At 35.3% G+C, this 20,316-nt stretch overlaps 2 protein-coding genes across 11 annotated transcripts in view; one reads left to right on the plus strand and one right to left on the minus strand.

Annotated features, from left to right (window-relative positions):
- Window positions 1–7,870, plus strand: part of SLCO1A2 (solute carrier organic anion transporter family member 1A2) — a 41,893-nt gene extending 34,023 nt beyond the window's left edge. For 9 of the 10 annotated variants that reach the window (XM_073877885.1, XM_073877888.1, XM_073877889.1 and 6 more), the window contains 3 exons: window positions 1,113–1,177; window positions 1,734–1,851; window positions 6,753–7,870. In XM_073877885.1, the coding sequence (XP_073733986.1) occupies window positions 1,113–1,177; window positions 1,734–1,851; window positions 6,753–6,972 (403 nt within the window). In that variant the 3' untranslated portion in view covers window positions 6,973–7,870. The remainder of the gene's footprint in view (window positions 1–1,112; window positions 1,178–1,733; window positions 1,852–6,752) is intronic. The other variant, XM_073877892.1, reaches the window with a different exon arrangement.
- A 9,316-nt stretch (window positions 7,871–17,186) lies between these two features.
- Window positions 17,187–20,316, minus strand: part of SLCO1B3 (solute carrier organic anion transporter family member 1B3) — a 73,431-nt gene continuing 70,301 nt past the window's right edge. Inside the window, exon 18 of the mRNA XM_073877894.1 lies at window positions 17,187–20,118. Within this exon, the coding sequence (XP_073733995.1) occupies window positions 19,905–20,118 (214 nt within the window). The 3' untranslated portion in view covers window positions 17,187–19,904. The remainder of the gene's footprint in view (window positions 20,119–20,316) is intronic.

Raw genomic sequence — 20,316 nt, forward strand, 5'->3', positions numbered from 1 at the left:
CTGATTCTTGGATTCTAGAAATTGATGTTACTATCAATGCCAATCAATGATAGAGTTCATAGAACAGTTTCAACTGCTTAAATAATTTCTTTGCTATTAGTATTTCATGCTTCTGTGAGATCATTAAGTGGTATGTTAGAGATGGAGGGGAAAGAAAAATTTTTCAGGAAAATGTAATGCCCTATGGAAACCATGGGACTCAGAGGGTCATGCTGGGTCTCGTGGCTTTCTTAACTTTCTTCTGAGTAAAATCATTGATGTTGTCTAACTAACCTATGTGTCAGGAAGATAATGTTCAGATCAAACTATGAGGCTTTCAAATTTAGTAAAACACTTACATTGAGAAAATGCCAATAAGATGACATTTTTGCTAAAAATGTATTGCATGCTTTTGTGAAGAAAGTTGCTTTTATTTTCTCAGCTTTGAGTTAATCAGGGAAGGGAATACAGTGGAACTCTCAAAGTGAATTCTTTGGTGAGTTAGCCATGTTGATGCTGGAGTGAGCGGGACACCAAAAGGGCCATTGGGGAATTATAGTCTTCATTTCTACATATAGGAGTTTCAGGCAACAGTGCAAAAGTGGGGGAATTTTTGGAGAGAATGGAGAGATCTGTGTGACTCGAAATGATACCAAATCACATAAAATATGTTTGCTTTGGATTTCTTTGTCATATTCCTTTGAAAATTTTTATTTTTGCTTTCTTTCTGCCTTACATTTACTTATATAAAGTCTTGGCTTTTCTGTATTTTGTCAATACAAATAATTTAAATACAGCAAGGGTTGCATAGTTTTGTTTTAGGCTGAAGGTTTAATGAAGAACTGCCACTTCAATAAGTAGATATTGGGGTAGAAATTGATATGAAATATTTTCTTCTTTGATAACTCTCTGATAGAAATGAATGAGCAAAAAATGATGGGTAAAATGCCAAGGATCAGAAGTAGAGGTCCTGTGCAGGCTATATACTGGATTATTAGGCCTTGAATAACCAAGTATGCAAAACAATTTTCTAGTGCCCAGTGTGTTACCAGCATACAAAAAGTTAAAAAAAAACTATGACAGTATTTAAATCTCTACTTTTATTTTATTTGTGAATTTACTTATTTTTTTAGGTGTATCAAGCCTGAAGAGAAGTCTCTTGGTGTGGGGTTACATACATTTTGCACAAGAGTATTTGGTAAAAATAGTTATTTTTTCCAACATCAGATCATTAAATACTAAGTAAATGAAATCATTCTCTCAGAGTAATAGTCTAGCAAATACCCCTTCTGTTTGCAGCACTTTGTAATTTATATGAGAATGAGGGACAGTAAGACATGGATAACTTCCCCCCTTTACTTGAAAAAGACTTATCTGAACTTAATTCTACTTTTCATCTATTAGAAGATTTTAAAAGCAAATGCACAAAAAAATGTCTTGTACACATGATTGGCCCAAAGCACTGCAGAAAAAATTAAGAATTATTAATTCATTGTTTTTCTATATCAATAATTTTATGTTGCATTTATCCATCACATTACTTGTCCTTTATAATTTAGAAACTTTATAGTAAAAGTAACTTCTAATTTCTAAAAATAAAACCTAAAGCATTCTATTTTATTTGTTTATTAAACAAATAAAGTTTATCTAAACTTTATTTGTTCTACAGATAGGGAAAATGTTTCCAAACAAAATAATGTACCTTAATTCTTACCTTGTTGATGGATTATTCCTTCTCCCTTCTTTAATTGCAGCTGGAATTCCTGCACCTATATATTTTGGAGCTTTAGCGGATTCCACATGTTTACATTGGGGAATTTTGAAATGTGGTGAGTCAGGGGCATGCAGGATATATGACTCTGCCTACTTCAGGTAAAGATAATAAATTTTTTGAAGAATTGTTTTCCAAGCACAGGCTGTACATGAAATGGCACCATTCATGTATAACATTTTCTTTGTCAGGTACTAGACTACTTTTGGTTGTGTTTCCAGAATATATGCTAATACTATATCTTTATTCCTTATTTATATACTAGAATCTTATTTCCTTACTATATTCAAAGTACTTGTTAAATGTAAGCATGGATGGCTTCCTTAACGTAGCCTTTCAAAATGATCTTTGTTAAATTGGTAGCAATCAATATATTATTCAAAGTCATAGCTGTACATACACTTCCTATTCAAATTACATTACTCTCTAAAGTGTTCCCATTTTATCCTACATCATTTTAACATCATACTAGCTTGAATCTTTACTTCCTTTCATATCCACCTCTACTTTTCAAAATGATATGTTTCCTCCTTCATTAAATTTTGCTGACACAATATTCTTCATGTCTCATAAAGGCTTATTCTTTTGTTAATATAAGTCTGATTTTAAACAAAGCTCAAGATCATATGAATGTGTTTTTAACAAAACACTTCCATTTTGTTCTATTTTCACATTTCTTTTGTATTAATTTCTCTTGACAGGGCAGTACAAAAACTCTTCCATTTACTAAAAAAAATTTAGCATTCTTTAAAACATTTTAAGGTCCTATGTTGATTAACAAAAGGATATATGTGAAGAACTGTGAGGAGGGCAGACAGCATGAGATTCCTGTTTTCATCAGTTCTCTGTTCCCCTAAAGCTCTACAGGGGTAATGTGGAGGTGGGCCCAGGCACACACTGTACATGCAATGGGTTTGCCTCACAGCTGAGAAACCGCAAGGATCGCTAGTGTAGATCAGCCTCATCCTGCTGCCAGGATTCCTGTTGATAGTAGCCTTAACTAAATGCTATTTCAGACAAAATAACTATATTTGGTACCAAACTCTATCAGTCAGATTAATTAGAGTGGCTGATAAAGTGTACTCATGAGAAAATTCACCAGATGTTAATATTGTGTCGAAACAGGCGGTGGATATCGTTAGTAGACAGTTCTCCATGGGTCTCTTACATTTCTGCATATCTTGTTAGCAGAGCCTTTTGCTGTAGACTATCTTTTCAAGAATGCTTGAATAGTAAATGACCTTGGAAGATATAGGTGATGTTTTCCTGTGGAGCAGAGTTTGCTGTCTAGGATGATAAAAATAGTAACTCTCTCTACGGCAAATGTTGGCAATTGGCTTGCAGCCCATTTAAAAGAATGGGATTTCCTAAACTCAGGATTTCTTAGCTGTGACCCAAACCCATTGTGTGCACAAAATCCACATAGGTCTCTCACTGTGTGATTCCTTTGGGACTTGAAGGTTAAGGAAAACCAACCTGAATTTGCAGCTTTTGCTGACTGCTGTACTGTGAGTAAAAAAGCCCTGTGTCTCTGACCTAGCAGTCTTTATCTTGAGCCAGCATTCATGCAACTGTGGCAGGCTAACCTGTTAGCTTCAAATCCAGGTAGTGGTGCCTGGGTGGCTCAGTCATTAAGCCCAGGGTCCTGGGATTGAGCCCCGCATCGGGCTCCCTGCTCAGTGGGAAGCCTGCTTCTCCCTCTCCCACTCCCCCTGCTTGTGTTCCCTCTGTCACTGTGTCTCTCTCTGTCAAATAAATAAATAAAATCTTTAAAAAAATAAAATCCAGATAAAGTCTAGGACTCTTTTGCAGTTCTTAAGAACAGAAATACTGATTAACTTTAAATTTTGCCAAAAATGTAAGGATATAAGGAAGGCCACTTACATTTATTCCAAGCTACTAGAAAGGAAGAAAGGGATTAAGGAAAATTCAATGGAAGTAGGAAATAGGAAAATAAAAGCATACAAAATAAGTTGAAAAATAAACCTAAATATATCAGGTTTATCAATAAATGCAAAGCAAAGGAACTTACTTCTTAAAAGATAGTGACTTTCATGTGAGTTTCAGTGTTTTCAAAATTCTAGCTATATGTTATTTGCAAGACACAGCCTAAAAAATAAAGTGTGAGGAAAGGCTGAAGATAAAAGTCAGAAAAGATATACCAGGCAGATATTAAATCAAACTTCTGTGGTTATATTAATGACTATGAGACAAAATAGAATTTAAAGTGAAAAGGATTGGGGCACCTGGGTGGCTCAGACAGTTAAGCATCCAACTCTTGATTTCAGCTCAGGTCTTGATCTCAGGGTCATGAATTCAAGCCCTGCATTGGGCTCTATGCTGGGCGTGAAGCCTACTTTAAAAATAAAATAAAATAAAATAAAGTGAAAAGGATCAATAGAATTAAAGAAGGATATTACTTAATAATAAAAGAAATGCTTCATCAATAATATATAGCAGTAATCAACCTATATATATCTATCAACCTAATCTCAAACATTCAAAAATTATATATATATAATAACCTATATATATCTATCAACCTAATCTCAAACATTCAAAAATTCACAAAATTACAGGAAGAAATTTAAATCAGAGTGGAAAATTTCAACAAACTTTCCCAATGAGTGAATAGAAAATGTAGGCAAAAAATTATTGAGGATAAAGAAAATTGTGAACCACCATATTGTACAATCTATCTAATAGATCTATCTATCTATCTATCTAATAGATATATAGCAATTTAAAAAAAGCCTAACCAATAGAATATACATCTTTCTCAAGCCTATAATAAACATTTATTACAACTAAGTCCAATGCCACAAAGTTAAAGAAAAAAGTGTTGATACCACGTAACCACTATTTTCTGTCCATAATGCAATGCAATTAGAAACTATGATAAAATGTTGCCAAAACCTCACAGGTGAAATTACTTACAGGTCAAAGAATAAATTATAATAAAAATAATGAAGTAACTAGAACTCTATGTTAGTGAAAGCACTGTTAGGAAAACCTCTGTGACAAGACTAAGCCAGTACTCAAAAGTATATTTAGAAATTTAAATATATGTATGTTTTTAAAAAGACTGGAAATTAGTGACTCAGAATTTAGAAAAAGGACAATGTAACTTCAAATAAAGTAGAAAAACCTGATAAATAATTCATTAAGTTATGTATTGATATATTTCCTATTTCAAATAAGAACAATAGATACAATATATTTTTTAAATTCCAAAGGGATATAACTGGGTTCAAAGACAATATACACAGAATGAAATGTATAGTATTATGCCAATTATTTAAAATGTAAAAACATATAAAGTAATTCTATACATTATGAATATATACATATACACTTTGTAAAACTATAAAAATAAACTAGAAACAAAATCCATAACATTCAACATAGTTTTACACCTAGGAAGGGCTAAAAGATAATATCATAGGGGCACACAGGGATTTCAATGTATTAGTTTTTTCTTTTGAATTGGTCTGAAACAAAAATGGTAAAATTTAATCATTTTGAAAACCTGGGTGGTAAGTACAAACATATTGGTTAACTTATTTTTTCTGTATTCTTGAAGTGTTTCATTATAACACTTTAGAAGTAAAAAGACAAAATAAAAAGATGATGAAATTAACAGACTACACACCACAGAGGTAACCAAAAAAGTAAAACACTGTTTTTTGAAAAGATTAAAATATAATAATAATAATACTCTGGAAAGGCAAATAGAGAGGAGGTACAAATAAATGCTATAAAGAATAAAAAAGGAAATATAAGTACAAATACTTAGGGATTTTAGATACAGCAATTTGGAAATATTAAATAGTTTTCTAGATGAGTATATATTACCAAATTTTATTATAAATACATAGAAAACATGAATATTTTCATAGCTATTTAAAAACATGAATCAGTCAAAAATTCCCATCCTCCAAGGACACCAAGTCCAGATTCTAAGACAAGTTTTACAAACCTTCAATGAACTGATGATTTCTGCATAATACATGTCATTCTGAAAAACGGAAAAAAAGGGAAATTTCCCAATTCATTTACAAAACTAGTACAATTTTGATATTCACATTAGACAAGTTCAGTAAAAGAAAAAAAGTGCAGGCTGATTTTACTTACAAATATGCATGTAAAAATTCTAAATAAAAATGAATAAATCAAGGGACGCCTGGGTGGCTCAGTCGGTTAAGCGACTGCCTTCGGCCCGGGGCATGATCCCAGGGTCCTGGGATCGAGTCCCACATCAGGCTCCTTGCTCAGCAGGGAGCCTGCTTCTCCCTCTCTCTCCCTCTGCTTGTGCTCTCTCTGTCAAATAAATAAAATCTTAAAAAGAATGAATAAATCAAATCTAATGTATAAAACATCACTAATGGAGTTTATATTATGCATGCATGGATGGTTCAATATGAGAAGACTCTATTAATCTAATATACCCTATTAACTCAGTAAAAGGGGTAAGATCTTGGATATTCCGCTAACTATATGCAGAAAAATAATTTGGTGATATTTTACATACTCATAATTAAAACTTTGAGCAAACTCAGAATAGAAGAGGAAGTTCCTTAACTTGATTAAGGCCATCAACCCCCCCACCCAAGTAGAAATCACAATTGATGGTGATTTCTTTGGAAGCATTCTTAATTAGATAAATTAGATCTTAATTAGATAAATAAAACTGCTATTGCTGTCAGTGTTACATTTAAATTAGAGGCTCAATTTTATGTAAAAGGATTTAAAAAACCCAAAGGATTAGAAAAGAAGAAAAGAAGTGTGAATTTTCTGGATGAAAAATTCCAAAAAAACGTTTAACAAACGTTAGAATTAATAAGTGAGTTCAAAAAAGTTGCTTATATAACATTGACATGCAAAACAATTAGCTGCTGTTGTCCTCATGGGAATGAAATGTTAATGATTAAGGGTATGCAATACTAGCTTATACTACCCACACTATGCAACATTTAATATGTTTTAACATTTTTTTTGATAGATACATCTACCTTGGCTTGCCCGCAGCTCTAAGAGGAACAAGCTATATTCCAGCCTTTTTAATCCTAATTATTTTAAAGAAGCGTCTTCTACCTGGTGAAAATGCCTGTTCAGGAACTGTGCTTATAGAGGCAAAGGTTACAGGGAAGGAAAATGAATGCAAAGATATGAACCAAAATTCCAAAGTTTTGAATGATGATGAATTGAAAACTAAACTGTAATGCCCCATTATATCATGCTTCCCAGAGTTGGAGAATACACTACAGCTTAATTGTTTTTAAAATCAATAGGGATACAGAGTGTAACTTTTTCTAATCTTTATGAACCTCAAATTTTGGTGTTTGTTGTTGTTGTTGTTTTTATGCTTTCTTGCGTAAAAAAAAAGTTCAATGATGGTATTTCTGCGGCATCCATGGCACTTGAGATATTTCTCAGAGAGACATTTATAATAACCTTCAAACAGGATATTAGAGTCAGCTTTATTTTTTTATGTGAAAATAGCAATTTCTCTTTTAAGTCATGTGAAATGAGGGTATATTTCCCACACCTCCTTTTCCAAATGATTCTAAAAATTTCCTTTTATAAAAATCTACTTAATTCCATTGAATTTCTGCTTTGATATTGGGGTTATTTAGAGACTGAAAGTCTTATCCTGCTTACGTGAATATTTATTTTTATTCAAATGTATCACTTTTATGTGAAAGAAGCCCACACCTTCTAATTCTAGGAATTGTTCTTTAACTTCTCCTATTCCTTCCAGACATGATTGTTTTAAAATAGATTACTCATTAATATGACGTACTTGCTCTCCATTTATTCCCAGCTTTATTACTCAAGTCATACATATGCTCATTTTGTCCAGAATACCGAAAAACTGAGTCAGGTTATTAAAAATCATGTAGCAAAGATTGTTGGAATTTTTTCTTTCTTTTCTTTTTTTTTTTTTTAGCAATTAAAACCTGGTGACTAAACTCTGAAAAACAAATGTCTGAGTCAAAAGATGAAAGGATGATATTAGAAAAACACTGTACTGTCAGATATTGTCAAAGAAACATTTATCCAAATTTAGGAGACCTTCAAAGATCAATGTTTATGCTACCCATGGTGTCCAAAGTTAGAACACAAATACTAATTTTCCATAATTCATCTTAGAGAATGATGCTTTATTTTTTTTAAGAATTTATTTATTTATTTGACAGAGAAAGACACAGAGAGAGGGAACACAAACAGGGGGAGTGGGAGAGGGAGAAGCAGGCTTCCCGCTGAGCAGAGAGCCCGATGCGGGGCTCAATCCCAGGACCCTGGGATCATGACCTGAGCCGAAGGCAGACGCTTAACCAGTGAGCCACCCAGGCACCCCAAGAATGAGGCTTTAAAAAAGTAGATTCTGTTATGTTAATAAAATTCAAGATACACATTTAAAACTAAATGTACTCATATTATTGGGGCGCCTGGGTGGCTCAGATGGTTAAGCGTCTGCCTTTGGCTCAGGTCGTGATCCCAGGGTCCTGGGATTGAGCCCCGCATCAGGCTCTCTGTTCAGCAGGAAGCCTGCTTCTCCCTCTGCTTCTCTTTCTCTCTCTTTCTGTCTCTCATGAATAAATAAATAAAATCTTTCAAAAAAAATAAAAAAATAAATGTACCCATATTATTATTTTGTCATGTATGGGTACAATAAAAGGATGAAAGAATTTTAAAAGACAAGAGGCCCTATTGATGATATTGGGTTTCTGGTTCAAGGGAGTAGAATAAGGAACCATATTTATCTAATTCTTATTTTCTCTCCTTACTCTCCAGCCCACTTAAATAATAGTTAATACATAAATCATTATATAAATCCATAATGGTGAGGAGATTACAGGAAGGGAAGGTGGGAGAAGTGGGTATTAATATACTATGGTTATATATGTGTAATATAAAGGGAATGTGAATTCCTCCAGGGATAGAAGAGTGGAAGAAGGTATAATCTAGAATGAAGTCACAAGGACCCTGGGACGTAGGTAGGAGCCACTGAGTTGCAAGTTCAAATACTACCAAAAAAACTGGTAGCTGCACAGAAAATAGACCAGTTAATTGAAAGACTACCTAAAGACATTTTGAGGACTAATACAATTTCCTGAATGATTAGATGTGTCATATGAGAAGAAGGCAACTGAGAGGAGAAAGACTGGGTAGGTCAAGCCTATGAGTTAAGTTTTGGAATTGTGGAGTTTGAGATTTCATTTCTCGTTATATTAAAAATAACCATGACTCAAGACAGGAGTATTGTTGAAACATGAGAGAAGAGCTAATCATTGGAAATGAAAAATGTAACTCAGGGTAGGTGTGATTGCAGCAGTGAGGAATAGTTGAGTGTTTATAGTTGAGTGTTAGAGTCTGATGACAGGAAATTTGGAGTTGGTGGGGAGGAAATGGGAAGAATCACCTGGAAGCTAAAAGGAGGAACAAGGACTTACTCTATTTCCAGAGACTTGTGAGAAACAGGAAACAGCACCACATAAGAAGCTTTTGGGGGGAGGAGAGGAAGATGGTGGCAGAGGAGGAAACCTTTGGCTCATCTTATCCAGTGAACACAGCTAGATAACTAGCAAATCATCCTAAATACTCCAGAAATTGGCCTGAAGACAAATAGAACAAACTGCACAACTAAAGAGAGAGAAGAGGCTGCATCAAAGAAGGTAGGAAGTGCAGAGATGGAATTTAGGGGAGAAACAGATCCCAGGTGCTGCAGAGGGATAAGGAGCTATGTTCTCAGAGAAGGGCAAGATTGAGAGGATTGAACAGGGGGATGGATGCACAAGGAAAATGTTTTCCCAAAGCCACTGGCTTGGAAAATGAGGCTAAATTCTGTGAGTTTTTGCAACCAGCAGGGCTTGAAGACTGGAGTTTTAAAGGTCAGAGGGTTTGGCTGGGATAGAGCGCTGAGGGCACTATACTGCTCCTGGAGAGAAGGTAGGCAAACAATACTCAGGCAGACAGTTTGGAAACAGTGATCTAAAGAGCACCTGAGGCACACAGTGGGAAAACGATTTGCTCTTCTCAGAAGTTGTCCCTGAGAGGCAGCATTCATGGAGTTGCCTCTCTGGGAGCAAAGGTGCTTGCTGGCTGGCACCATTTCCCTCCCCCACCCCTCAGCATAAACACAGAACCACCTGCAGGAGGCCAGTTCAGGGGGACCACTGGCTGCCTCATGTGCTAACACCAAGCCCCACTCCCCTGCACTCTGGCAGGACTGCCCTTCTCAGTCAAGCTTGCCTCAGTCCCAGGGCAGCAGTCCCCTCCCCCGCAGAAGACAAGCACAAAACCCTGCCCACACCACATCCCCTGACCAGAGAGTTCTGGAGGGCCCCAGTTACGGTGGAGTTTGTGTCAGGTCTCATTTCACAAGCAGACCAGAGCACACCTACTTAAAACTAGCCATATTCTGGCCAGGGACCAAAAACTGCCCACAATAGGCAAGGAGAACCTCTGCAAACAATTGGCCTGAAGGATAGAGCAGCCAAAACACAAGAGCAGAGTATATGTAGCACATACCTGAGACACTCCCCAAAGCACAAGGCTCTGGGCACCTCATGACCTCTTCATTAGGCCATTACTTTCAGAATGAGGAGACATAACTGGCTTTTCTAAATGCAGAGAAGAAGGCAGAAACTTAGACAAAATGCAAAGACGGAGGATTTTATCCCAAATGAAAGAACAATATAAGGCCATGGTCAGAGATCTAAGTGAAACAGAGGTAAGTAACATGCCTGATGGAGAATTCAAAGCAATAATCATAAGGATAATCACTTGGCTTGAGAAAAGAATAGAAGACATCAGTAAGACCCTTACAACAGAGATAAAAGAGTTAAAAAAGAATCAGAGATGAAGAATGCCATAAACAAGATTGGAAACAGGCTTAATGCAATGAACAGCAGGCTGAAAGAAACAGAGGAATGAATTAGTGGCCTAGAAGACAAAATAATGGACAATATGAAACTGAACAAAAGAGAGAAAGAAGAGTTATGGAACACAAGAATACACTTCGGGAACTCAGGGACTCCATCAAACATAATAATATTCACATTATAGGAGTCCCAGAAGAAGAAAGAGAAAAGGGTGCAGAAAATTTATTTGAGGAAATGATAGCTGAAAACTTCCCTAATCTCAGGAAGGAAACAGACATCCAGATCCAGGAGACATAGAGAATTCCCATCAAAATCAACAAAAGCAGGCCAACACCAAGATGTATTGTAATTAAATTTTCAAATTATAGTAATAAAGAAATAATCTTAGGGGTGCCTGGGTGGCTCAATTGGTTAAGCGTCTATCTTCAGCTCAGGTCATGATCCCAGGGTCCTGGGATAGAACCCTGTGATGAGCTCCTTGCTCAGCGGGGAGCCTGCTTCTCCCTCTCCCACTGCCTGCCATTCCCCCTGCGTGTGCTCTCTCTCTCACTATCTCTTTCTGTGTGTGTGTCAAATAATAAAATATTTTTAGAAAAGAGAGAGAGAGAAAGAAAAAAAAAATCCAGTCCTAATTGAGGGAAGAATAAAAGCAAACAAATGTAAGAATATGTTCTTTACTGCGAACTACAGATATATTGGCAGAAGCTTGCTAATTGGTAATCTCTTTCCAACAACAACAACAACAAAAAGAAAGAAAGAAAGAAAGAAAGAAAGAAAGAAAGAAAGAAAGAAAGAAAGAAAGAAAGAAAGAAAGAAAAGGAAGAGAAGAGAAAGAAAAAGTTCTGAGAATATATTTTCTGCTCTTTTTTCTTTCTTTCCTGAACTACGGATATTAGACTTTGAGAAGCAGCAGTCTTCTTGCAACCGAGAGGCAACAGGCATAGGAATGAAGACAACATTTGAGGAAGGTGGAGCAGAAAGATAGCTAGAGCCTGGTGACCTGATGTGGTGCTGAATACCTGCACAAGCAGGGTCAGGGCTAAGTTTTGTGGAGTATTAAGCTTCTAAAACTTGAGAGGAGAGCTTATATAAGAAAAAGGAATTCAAAATTATGAATACAAAATGAGGTTAAAGGGGATATTTAGAATGAGAAAAAAACAAGAAATTTTATGTCATGTGCTTCAGGACACAATCATGAAAAAAAAAACCTACTGCAAACATTATAGTTAAATAAGAAATATTAAAAGCTTTCTTGCTGAGGTTGGGAGTGAGAAGATAATGCTTGTTATCATCATTTCTATTTAACATTATACCCGATGTCCTTGTCAGGGAAATAGGAGGGGAAAAAAAGAATGAAAATTTGTAAGGATAAGAAAAGAAAAAACAAATCATCAGTGACAAGCTGTGTAAACAGAAGATCCAAAAGTTACTACAGGTAAACTGTCCAAACTAATAAGTGAATTTTAACAAATCTCTGGACACACAAAATCAAATGCAGTTTTTCATATATCAGTTGCAGTTAGGAAATGATATTGGTAAAGCATACTATGTAGTATAGCATCCAAAAAAACCACACAGTTGAATCCTAGGAATAAATCTCACAGCAAGTATCCAAGACCTCTACCCTCAAAACTACACAAGAGTATCCAGAGAAATTAAGACTTATATCATGCTTATTGATTAAAAGATTTAATATTGTAAGGAGGTCAGTTCTGAAATTTATCTACAGATTCCGTGAAATCTCAAACAAAATCCCAGCACTTTTTGAAATGAGGATATTGACAAGATTTTTTGACCTTTACATGGAAATATAAAGGGCCAATGCAATCTTGAAGAAGAAGGGAGATGGAGAAGCCTACCACCAGATATTAAAATCTATAAAATTAAGGCAATGTGGCATTGGCCACCAATCTCCCATCTCGGGTGCCACCCACTCTTCCTGGCACTTGCTGGTGCCACTCTCTCTCTCTCCCTTGCGGATGCTTTCTTCATTCAGAATCCAATACTATGTACTGGATTGCTCTCCTACTTGGAAATGCTTCTGAAGTTCCAACACCTCACATCAGACCTCTGTCCTGCTTCCTCCCACAGAGATGTCTTCCTCTCCCTGTTCAGGTTCTGACAACCCATGCCAGAATGCCCCGTGTGTTATTGCCCTCTTTATCCCGGTGATGGTTAATGTTATATGTCAATGTGGCTAGGCCACAGTATCCACATATTTGGCCAAACATTATTCTAGATGTTTCTGTGAAGGTATTTTTTAGATGAGATTAACATATAAACCAGTAGACGTTCAGTAAAGTAGATTTTCTTCCATAGTGTGGGTGAGCTTCATCCTACCAGTTGAAGGCTTTACTAACAAAAGACTAAACTCTTTTTAGTTTAGACTAAACTCTTAACCAGTTTTTAGAAGAGGAAATTCTACCAGCAAAGTCTGAGTCTTGGACCCAAACTGCAGAATAAATTCTTCTGGACTCAAACTGCAGAATAAATTCTTCTTGGGTCTCAAAATTGCTTGCCTAAAATCTATGCATATTCTATTGATTTTGTTCCTCTGGAGAATCCTGAACAATAATCCTTCCTTGGATTCTGGTACCCATGCTGATCTATCCCTCTTATGCACATTCTCTTAACACTGCTTGAGCTCTTGGGCTTTCACATGCTACTCAGTTCCCTGTAGTTCCCCTCAATAGCTAACCATTTCCCTCATCTACCTACATATCTACTTACTTGGCCCCATCTAATGGCTCAGGATTGAATTATTCAGTTAGAAAAAAAGACAAGGCTAAAGGAAGAAAAGAGAAGGGATAGGAAGGGAGGAGAAAAGGGGAAAAACACAATTGAAAATTTGATAAATTTTGGAAAGTGAATATTATATTGGAATAACATATATTTAGACAGTAGATGCATATTGCCAATTATATTTTCACACTAAGTTTACATATGTCTAGGGTTATATTAATAAATGCTATTACAGAACATTATGGCCTTGAAACTTATTTCATATTATCTCCTGCTCTAGATAGACACAAAGAGTTTATTTTATTGACTAAATATTTAAAATGTTTTTCAGTTTGTTCAACCATATAACAAATGCAGGAAATCCTGGAAGTGATTTTAAAATTTATGATTTGTGTATCTAATTTTTAAACTTATTACTCAAGAGATTTGTTGATCCAACAAACAACCGTCTGAATAGATTGTTTTTATGTTTCTAACCAATGCATTTACTTTACTTCTACTTTTTCTCAATGTTACAGCCTGGCTAATATATGTATATACACAACTCATATAAGACATAAATTATAGAAATGGCCCAAGTAGTGCCCAGAGCTCTGTTAGAAACAGGGCTATTGAAGTAAAGCCTGGTGGATGATAAAGGCTAAGTATGAAATCTTTTTGCGATTGGCCCTAAGAAAAATTTAAACAAATGTTACTTAAAAACAAAATAAAAGAAAATCACAAGACTCTTGTAGCACTGAGATGTGTATGATTCCTGTTGAAGTCAACTTCCAAATAAAATTATAATTTAACTGATCCCAATGACATGTCAAGCTTGGTACATTCAAAATTCTTTCACCAATATCATTTTTGATAAGTAAATGACAGTGACATAATTTACTTGACAGGGAGGAAAGGACGGCAGTGGGCGGGGGGTGGGGGGGGAGAAAGAGCTACCTTCCTCCTATCGGTAAAGATATACCTCTTGTTCTAAATTTCTTAGAACAGGCTAATATGTGGAAAAGATACTTAGGTGGCTTTCACATGAGTGGAAAACCTCGTTGTTTTCTTAATTCTGTATGTTTCTTTTAGACATGGAAGAAAAATCACTTGCAGGCCTGGTGTAGTATACACCTAATAACTTCTAACAAGTTGACCACATTGGATATGTTTGTGCAGTCATTCAAAATATCAGATACATTTGCAAGATTACACCTTTTCTTCCACCTTCATCCTTAATGGCACTATTTGTTATTTTCCTTATCAATTGTTTAAAGACCTCATATTAATGAAAAGATCATATTAAGAATATGGGAGATATTGCTAGGACATTACTAGAACTCTTTATGCATAGGTGCTAGGGATAAATATTTGAGTTAATAAAATCAGGCCCTATTTTTTTTAATTTTTTTTTTAAATTTTTTTCAACATTTTATTTATCTGACAGAGAGAGAGATAGCAAGAGCAGGAACACAAGCAGGGAGAGTGGGAGAGGGAGAAGCAGGCCTCCCACAGAGCAGGGAGCCAGATGCGGGGCTCGATCCCAGGACCCTAGGATCATGACCTGAGCCAAAAGCAGACGCCTAACCGTCTGAGCCACCCAGGTGCCCCTAATTCTTTTAAAAGAAAAAAATTACTGAGAAGATAGAAGGAGCTCAATAGAAACAAAATAAATGCCTTATTGCCTGATAACTTGGGCTGGAATGAGTTACTTTAGAAAAGATATATCTCAGGATGGTAGATGCACTGAGAATTGTTTACCAAATAGATAAGTTACTAGTTATTGGAGAATCTATTGATGAGAATCACATGAAGAAAAGGAAGAGAAATACTCTCAAATCATCCAAAGCGGTCTTGAAAATTCATAGTTAATTGAAACACATTTTCTTTTATGTCAAAGGAATAAAAGTGAGACTTCCAGTTTCATTTCAGGCATGCACAGAGCAGGAAAGTTGTTGTACCCACAACCTTAAAATAAGAAAATGCAAACCATAACTTTTCCCAAACCCATCAATGAACAAATATAATTGGACAAGCAGCTAACTGGAAACCTGGAGGAGGGGCTCCTTCAGGAAGAAACAGAATTTGAATATTTACTCACTTGGGGCAGAAGCCACTCAATGCCATATAAGTTAGTAAAATGATACAGCTAGAAATGTTTAATGATCAAGTGTGGGTTGGCATGAGAAGCTGGCTGACAGAAGGGGGTTTACACCTCTTGCAGGTGATTCCTCCACAAGCCCCACCAGGTCAGAGAAGATTAGAGAGAGTCTTGACAAAGCACCAGTGGTGCTGGCTGGGGGAAAACAGTAGCCACTGGTTCAAACTCTACCTGAGTATCTCCTTCTTCCTCTAAGTAACAACAGCCTTTCTCTCCACTGGGGAAGGGCAATGAAAACTGTAGCTTAGGGGTACTGATGAAAACTCCTGCAGTTGGGAAGGGAAGCAAGAAAGACAAGTTTCACTCCTGTGGGAGGGGCAAGTCACCCCCAAGACCCGGGTTCACAGAACCTGCCTCAGTCTCTCTCCTCACCTCGCCATGGTAACAAGCATCTGGTAAAAGTAAGGGTGGAATATAGTTGGGAGACCTGCAAGAGACTGATTGTTTTGGGGTAACAGGGCAAAGGAAGAACCAAATCTATATAGGGAGTAGAACTCTAAACACAAGGTCTCCCTAGAGGAATTTGAAGTCCTTTGTACATTGAGGGCAACTATAGCAACAACAAACTTCAAACCCAGCTCTACTCTTTATACAAACTCCACCCTACAGTCCTAGCAGAAGGAATGATGCACCCATTTACAGGTGTAGAAAATATTTACCTCAGTATTGACTGTCCTATATTACATTTATGGCCTTCAACAAAAAATTATGAGACACAACAAAACCAAACAAAACACAGTCTGAGTAGACAAATCAATCTCAGAATCAAGCTCAGATATTGAACAGATTAATTAGACAAATGATTAGACAGGATTATTAAACAAATGAAGACAATTTTTAGGGGCACCTGGGTGGCTCAGTCAGTAAAGCATCCTACTCTTTATTTTGGCTCAGGTCATGATCTCAGAGTCATGAGATCAAGCCCCACTTCTGGCTCTGTACTCAGTGGGGAGTCTGGTTGGAATTCTCTTTCCCCTTTCCCTCTGCTCCTCCCCCTGCTCACTTTCTCCTCTCTCTTAAAAAAAAAAAGACATTTTTAAATGGGTGTGACTAAAAGTAAAATTTTTGCATAAGGTTTAAATATATAGAACCATTATTAATATCAATCCTACACAGAGACAAAAGATATTTTGGTGTTTATAATCTTGCTTTCCTGTGACTTTTCTCTTATTCTCTGAATATCCTCATGTTCTTCATTTCCACTATCAAAAACCTGATTCTTAAAAAAGATAGGAATTTCACTCACACTGTAAAATGACTGATAATATGTAATCTCTTCCAATTCGAAAGGAGACAAAGTCTTAATTCAAAAGAATAGATTTCTAATGACAGAATTTGGGGCAACCTCGAGTTTAACATTGGAGATTGGTTTAAAGTAAAAGATCTATCTATGGGTTAGTGGTCAGGAATGCTCCACAGTGCTGCTAAAAGTACACTGCTTGCATAATGATCTTCAAATTGGATTTTTTTTATAATGAATTCTCATTAATTTTGTTTTGGTAAAATCTCCAGAAATACAGATGTTGAGATTGAAACAAGGAAATGGGGATGGTCCCTGTGGAGAGACATGGACATTTTTATTCTATAATCGTATTTATTATAGTATATATGTTTAAATGCCTATTTTTCCACCACTTTTGTGGGCTCCCAAAGAACAAAGACTCTGTTTCATAAATGCTTTTATTTCCTGTGCTTAGCACATAGATGGCAGTCAAAAGACACTTTTTAACATGTTAAAATATATTTTTTCATTTTAAAATAGTGAAGAAAATCTTCAAAACATCTGAAGCCCTCACTCTCTATCCAGTTACCTTAATGCAGCCTTAAATTTTTTGCATGATGTTGTTTTCAGTTCTTATTTATAACACTCATAATTTTATGACTGGAATTTTTGGAGTTCACTTATTCATTCTTTCATTCATTCATTCAAAAATAACTGATAAAGCATCTGCTCTGTGTCAGCCACCAAGCTGAATGCAGGGAATAAAATAGGTAAAATGTGTTCAATTTCTACCTTCCTAGAGCTTACGACTGGTGGGCAAGACCAATAGTTAACAAATAATCACAAATAAATATAAAATTACTATTTCTCTAAGTGCTATGTTGCTACAAATATAACTGGAGGATTTTTAAGCAGTGAAGAAGTCAGAGACATTGACGGAATGGTGATTGAGCCTATATCTGAATGCTGAGAAGCAGTTAATTCAGTGGAAAAAAAGAGCATTTCTGGAGGAAGGAACATCATAGTCAAAGGCCCACTGAATGAAAATGGATGGGAATATGAAGACATGGTGCAAATAGTCTTCAGGCTGTATACTCAAGTCTTTCTTCATAGCAGGAAGGCATTCTGCAACTAAATCTTTAACGCTTCTTTTCTAAATCTGATTTCCTCTTCAAAAATATCAGATTTCCTAGTTTGATGCTTTAGTTTGTCCTCTAAATCATCTACCTTTTTCATAATTTATCTATCTTTTTCCTCCACATTTTCAGATTTCCAAATGTAACTTCTTTATCACTGATTTGTTTTTTTGGCCATTGTCTTCTTTTAACCTTATCCAATATGTGTTTTAATTACACTCTTGTATTGTTTTGCATCTTTACAAACTTTCTTTATCTTACTCATATGTCTGTTGAATCCCCACCCCCCCTTTTTTCCCCCTAGGATTTGTATGCCTGTTTAATAAATGCCATTGAATTAAGGATTAATATTTATTCTGGATTTTTGGATTCTGAATTAGATCAAATAATCTGAGGCATATGTTTTAATGTTCTTTTCTTTCACCATACATATCACATTTAAAAATATAAATTTATTCTTTTAATTTGTATCATTTTATAACATTTAATTATTTAATTTAATTTTCTTTCCTTTAAAGTGTAAGCTCCATGAGATAACATCCTTTCTTTATTTCATTTTGCCTGAAAGATATTTAATACTCAATAATTGTTGAATAGATAAATATTCAAGATGTTGCCTTTTTTTTGCAATGTTTTAAAAAACAGCCTCAAATTTTTCTCTATTTTCTGAGATAAGATCTCATCAGACTTGTAATATAGTAACCTAGCATGTTGGTGGTTTTTCCAAATCTCTGCTTGTGGGGGTAATGAATCCTTTCTCAGGGCTACAGCTTGAGAATAGTTTAATAATATGTATAACATCTAGGCTAATTCTCAGATTCTAGCAAGCATTCATATTTTGTGACTTTGCTATACTCAAGAATATCTTCTCCTATTTGTGGCTTTCTTTTCTGTATCTCTTTATCAGGGTCGCTATACAGATTTCTTTTTTTTTTAAGGAGATGTCCAGGCTGCATGACAAATGTTTTGAATCAGAATCTCTGGGTTGGGTGCACAATTGATTTTTTTTAAAACAAAAAGTTTCACAGGTTATTCTAATGCCAGAAAATGTCTTTTAACCTAATGAGTATAAAAACTACAAGTTTTAGCATTCAGTATAAAGCTGTTGTCATCTAACAAATACAATATTCAAATATTTGTTCTCATCCACTCTCCTCTTGTCCTATTTCTGGGGATGTGAAAACTTTCTCTTCGAGCACCAAAAACAACACACACACACACAAATATGCAATTGAGAAACAGCTGGTAAATTATCTTGTACAGACACAATGTCTTCCAGGAAGCAGACAAATGGAATGAAGACACATCTTTTAAATGGGCTTTGCTTTCTCAAGTTAATGTCAGTTTTCTTAATCCACTTCCATGGTCCTGAAAGAAACTTAACACATTCCGTAATATGTTGTTTGACAATCATAGCTTGCAAATTCTGAATTATCTCTGTTTCTCCAGCAGTATTTTAATGGAAGGTTGGAAGAAGATGCATCATGGGCCCCTAGTTGAATGCAATTTCAAATTATGAATTAACAAGGTCTGTGAAAGACATGACTTAATACATGAATGACAGATGTCATCATAGTATAAAGGTTCTATATACTAACTTCATGTTTGAGTAACATGGGCCAAACTGGCTTAAAAAAAGGTATTAGGCTTCTCTCCTTATTTAGTTTATTAATTTCTCTCCTCCCTTTCCCCCTCTATTTTCTAGTCAGTGGTTTTATTGAGTTATAATTACTTGAGCAAATATTTTTTCTTTTATTATATACTGACCATAGTTCTCACTTTAAATTTGTATGGATCATGTGTCTTAATCTTCATTTCAAATGCATAGCCATACCCTAAGCAATGCATACTGTCATTCCTTTTCATTTATAGTCTATTTCATTATTATAAATTCATAGGTGATTTACTGTACCATCATAAGTGTGGGAGAACTGTTAGTGAAAGACCAAGAACTACTCAAAATACCATCCTACTAAATTAATACAGTGTTGGTTTGAAACACAACAACCTAATTTTTTTTCTCCAATTACATATGTGTTTCATTGTCTGTTTTGGCAGAAGGTACAAAATATCCATCATTATTTAAGGATTCTAAGTTTGCTTCATTCGTGTCTTTTCTTCCATTTTCTGATGCCTTGGTATCTTTTCCTTGATATATTTTCTTCATAGTGGAAATTAATACAACAAATAAAATAAGTGCTGAAAATCTTAAGCTCTCAGTCAAGCCCGTGAAGGTATTTCTGTGAAAAGAGAAAAAACTCAATTTTCATGTTAAAGTATTTGGAACAATTTATAGTGTTGCTCTCCAGTATGCAGAAAACCTTAAAAAAATGATGTTTGAAATTATATGTAAAAATATTAAGGTAGCAATTCTAGTAATTTATTTTATTGACACAGAGGGGGATTTTAAATTATTTTAAAAGGAATATTAAGCCACA

This window comes from Callorhinus ursinus, unplaced genomic scaffold (genome assembly GCF_003265705.2).
Source record: "Callorhinus ursinus isolate GAN/ISIS: 27379988/994484 unplaced genomic scaffold, GSC_fseal_2.0 scaffold27, whole genome shotgun sequence".
In the NCBI taxonomy this organism is placed as follows: Eukaryota; Metazoa; Chordata; class Mammalia; order Carnivora; family Otariidae; genus Callorhinus; species Callorhinus ursinus.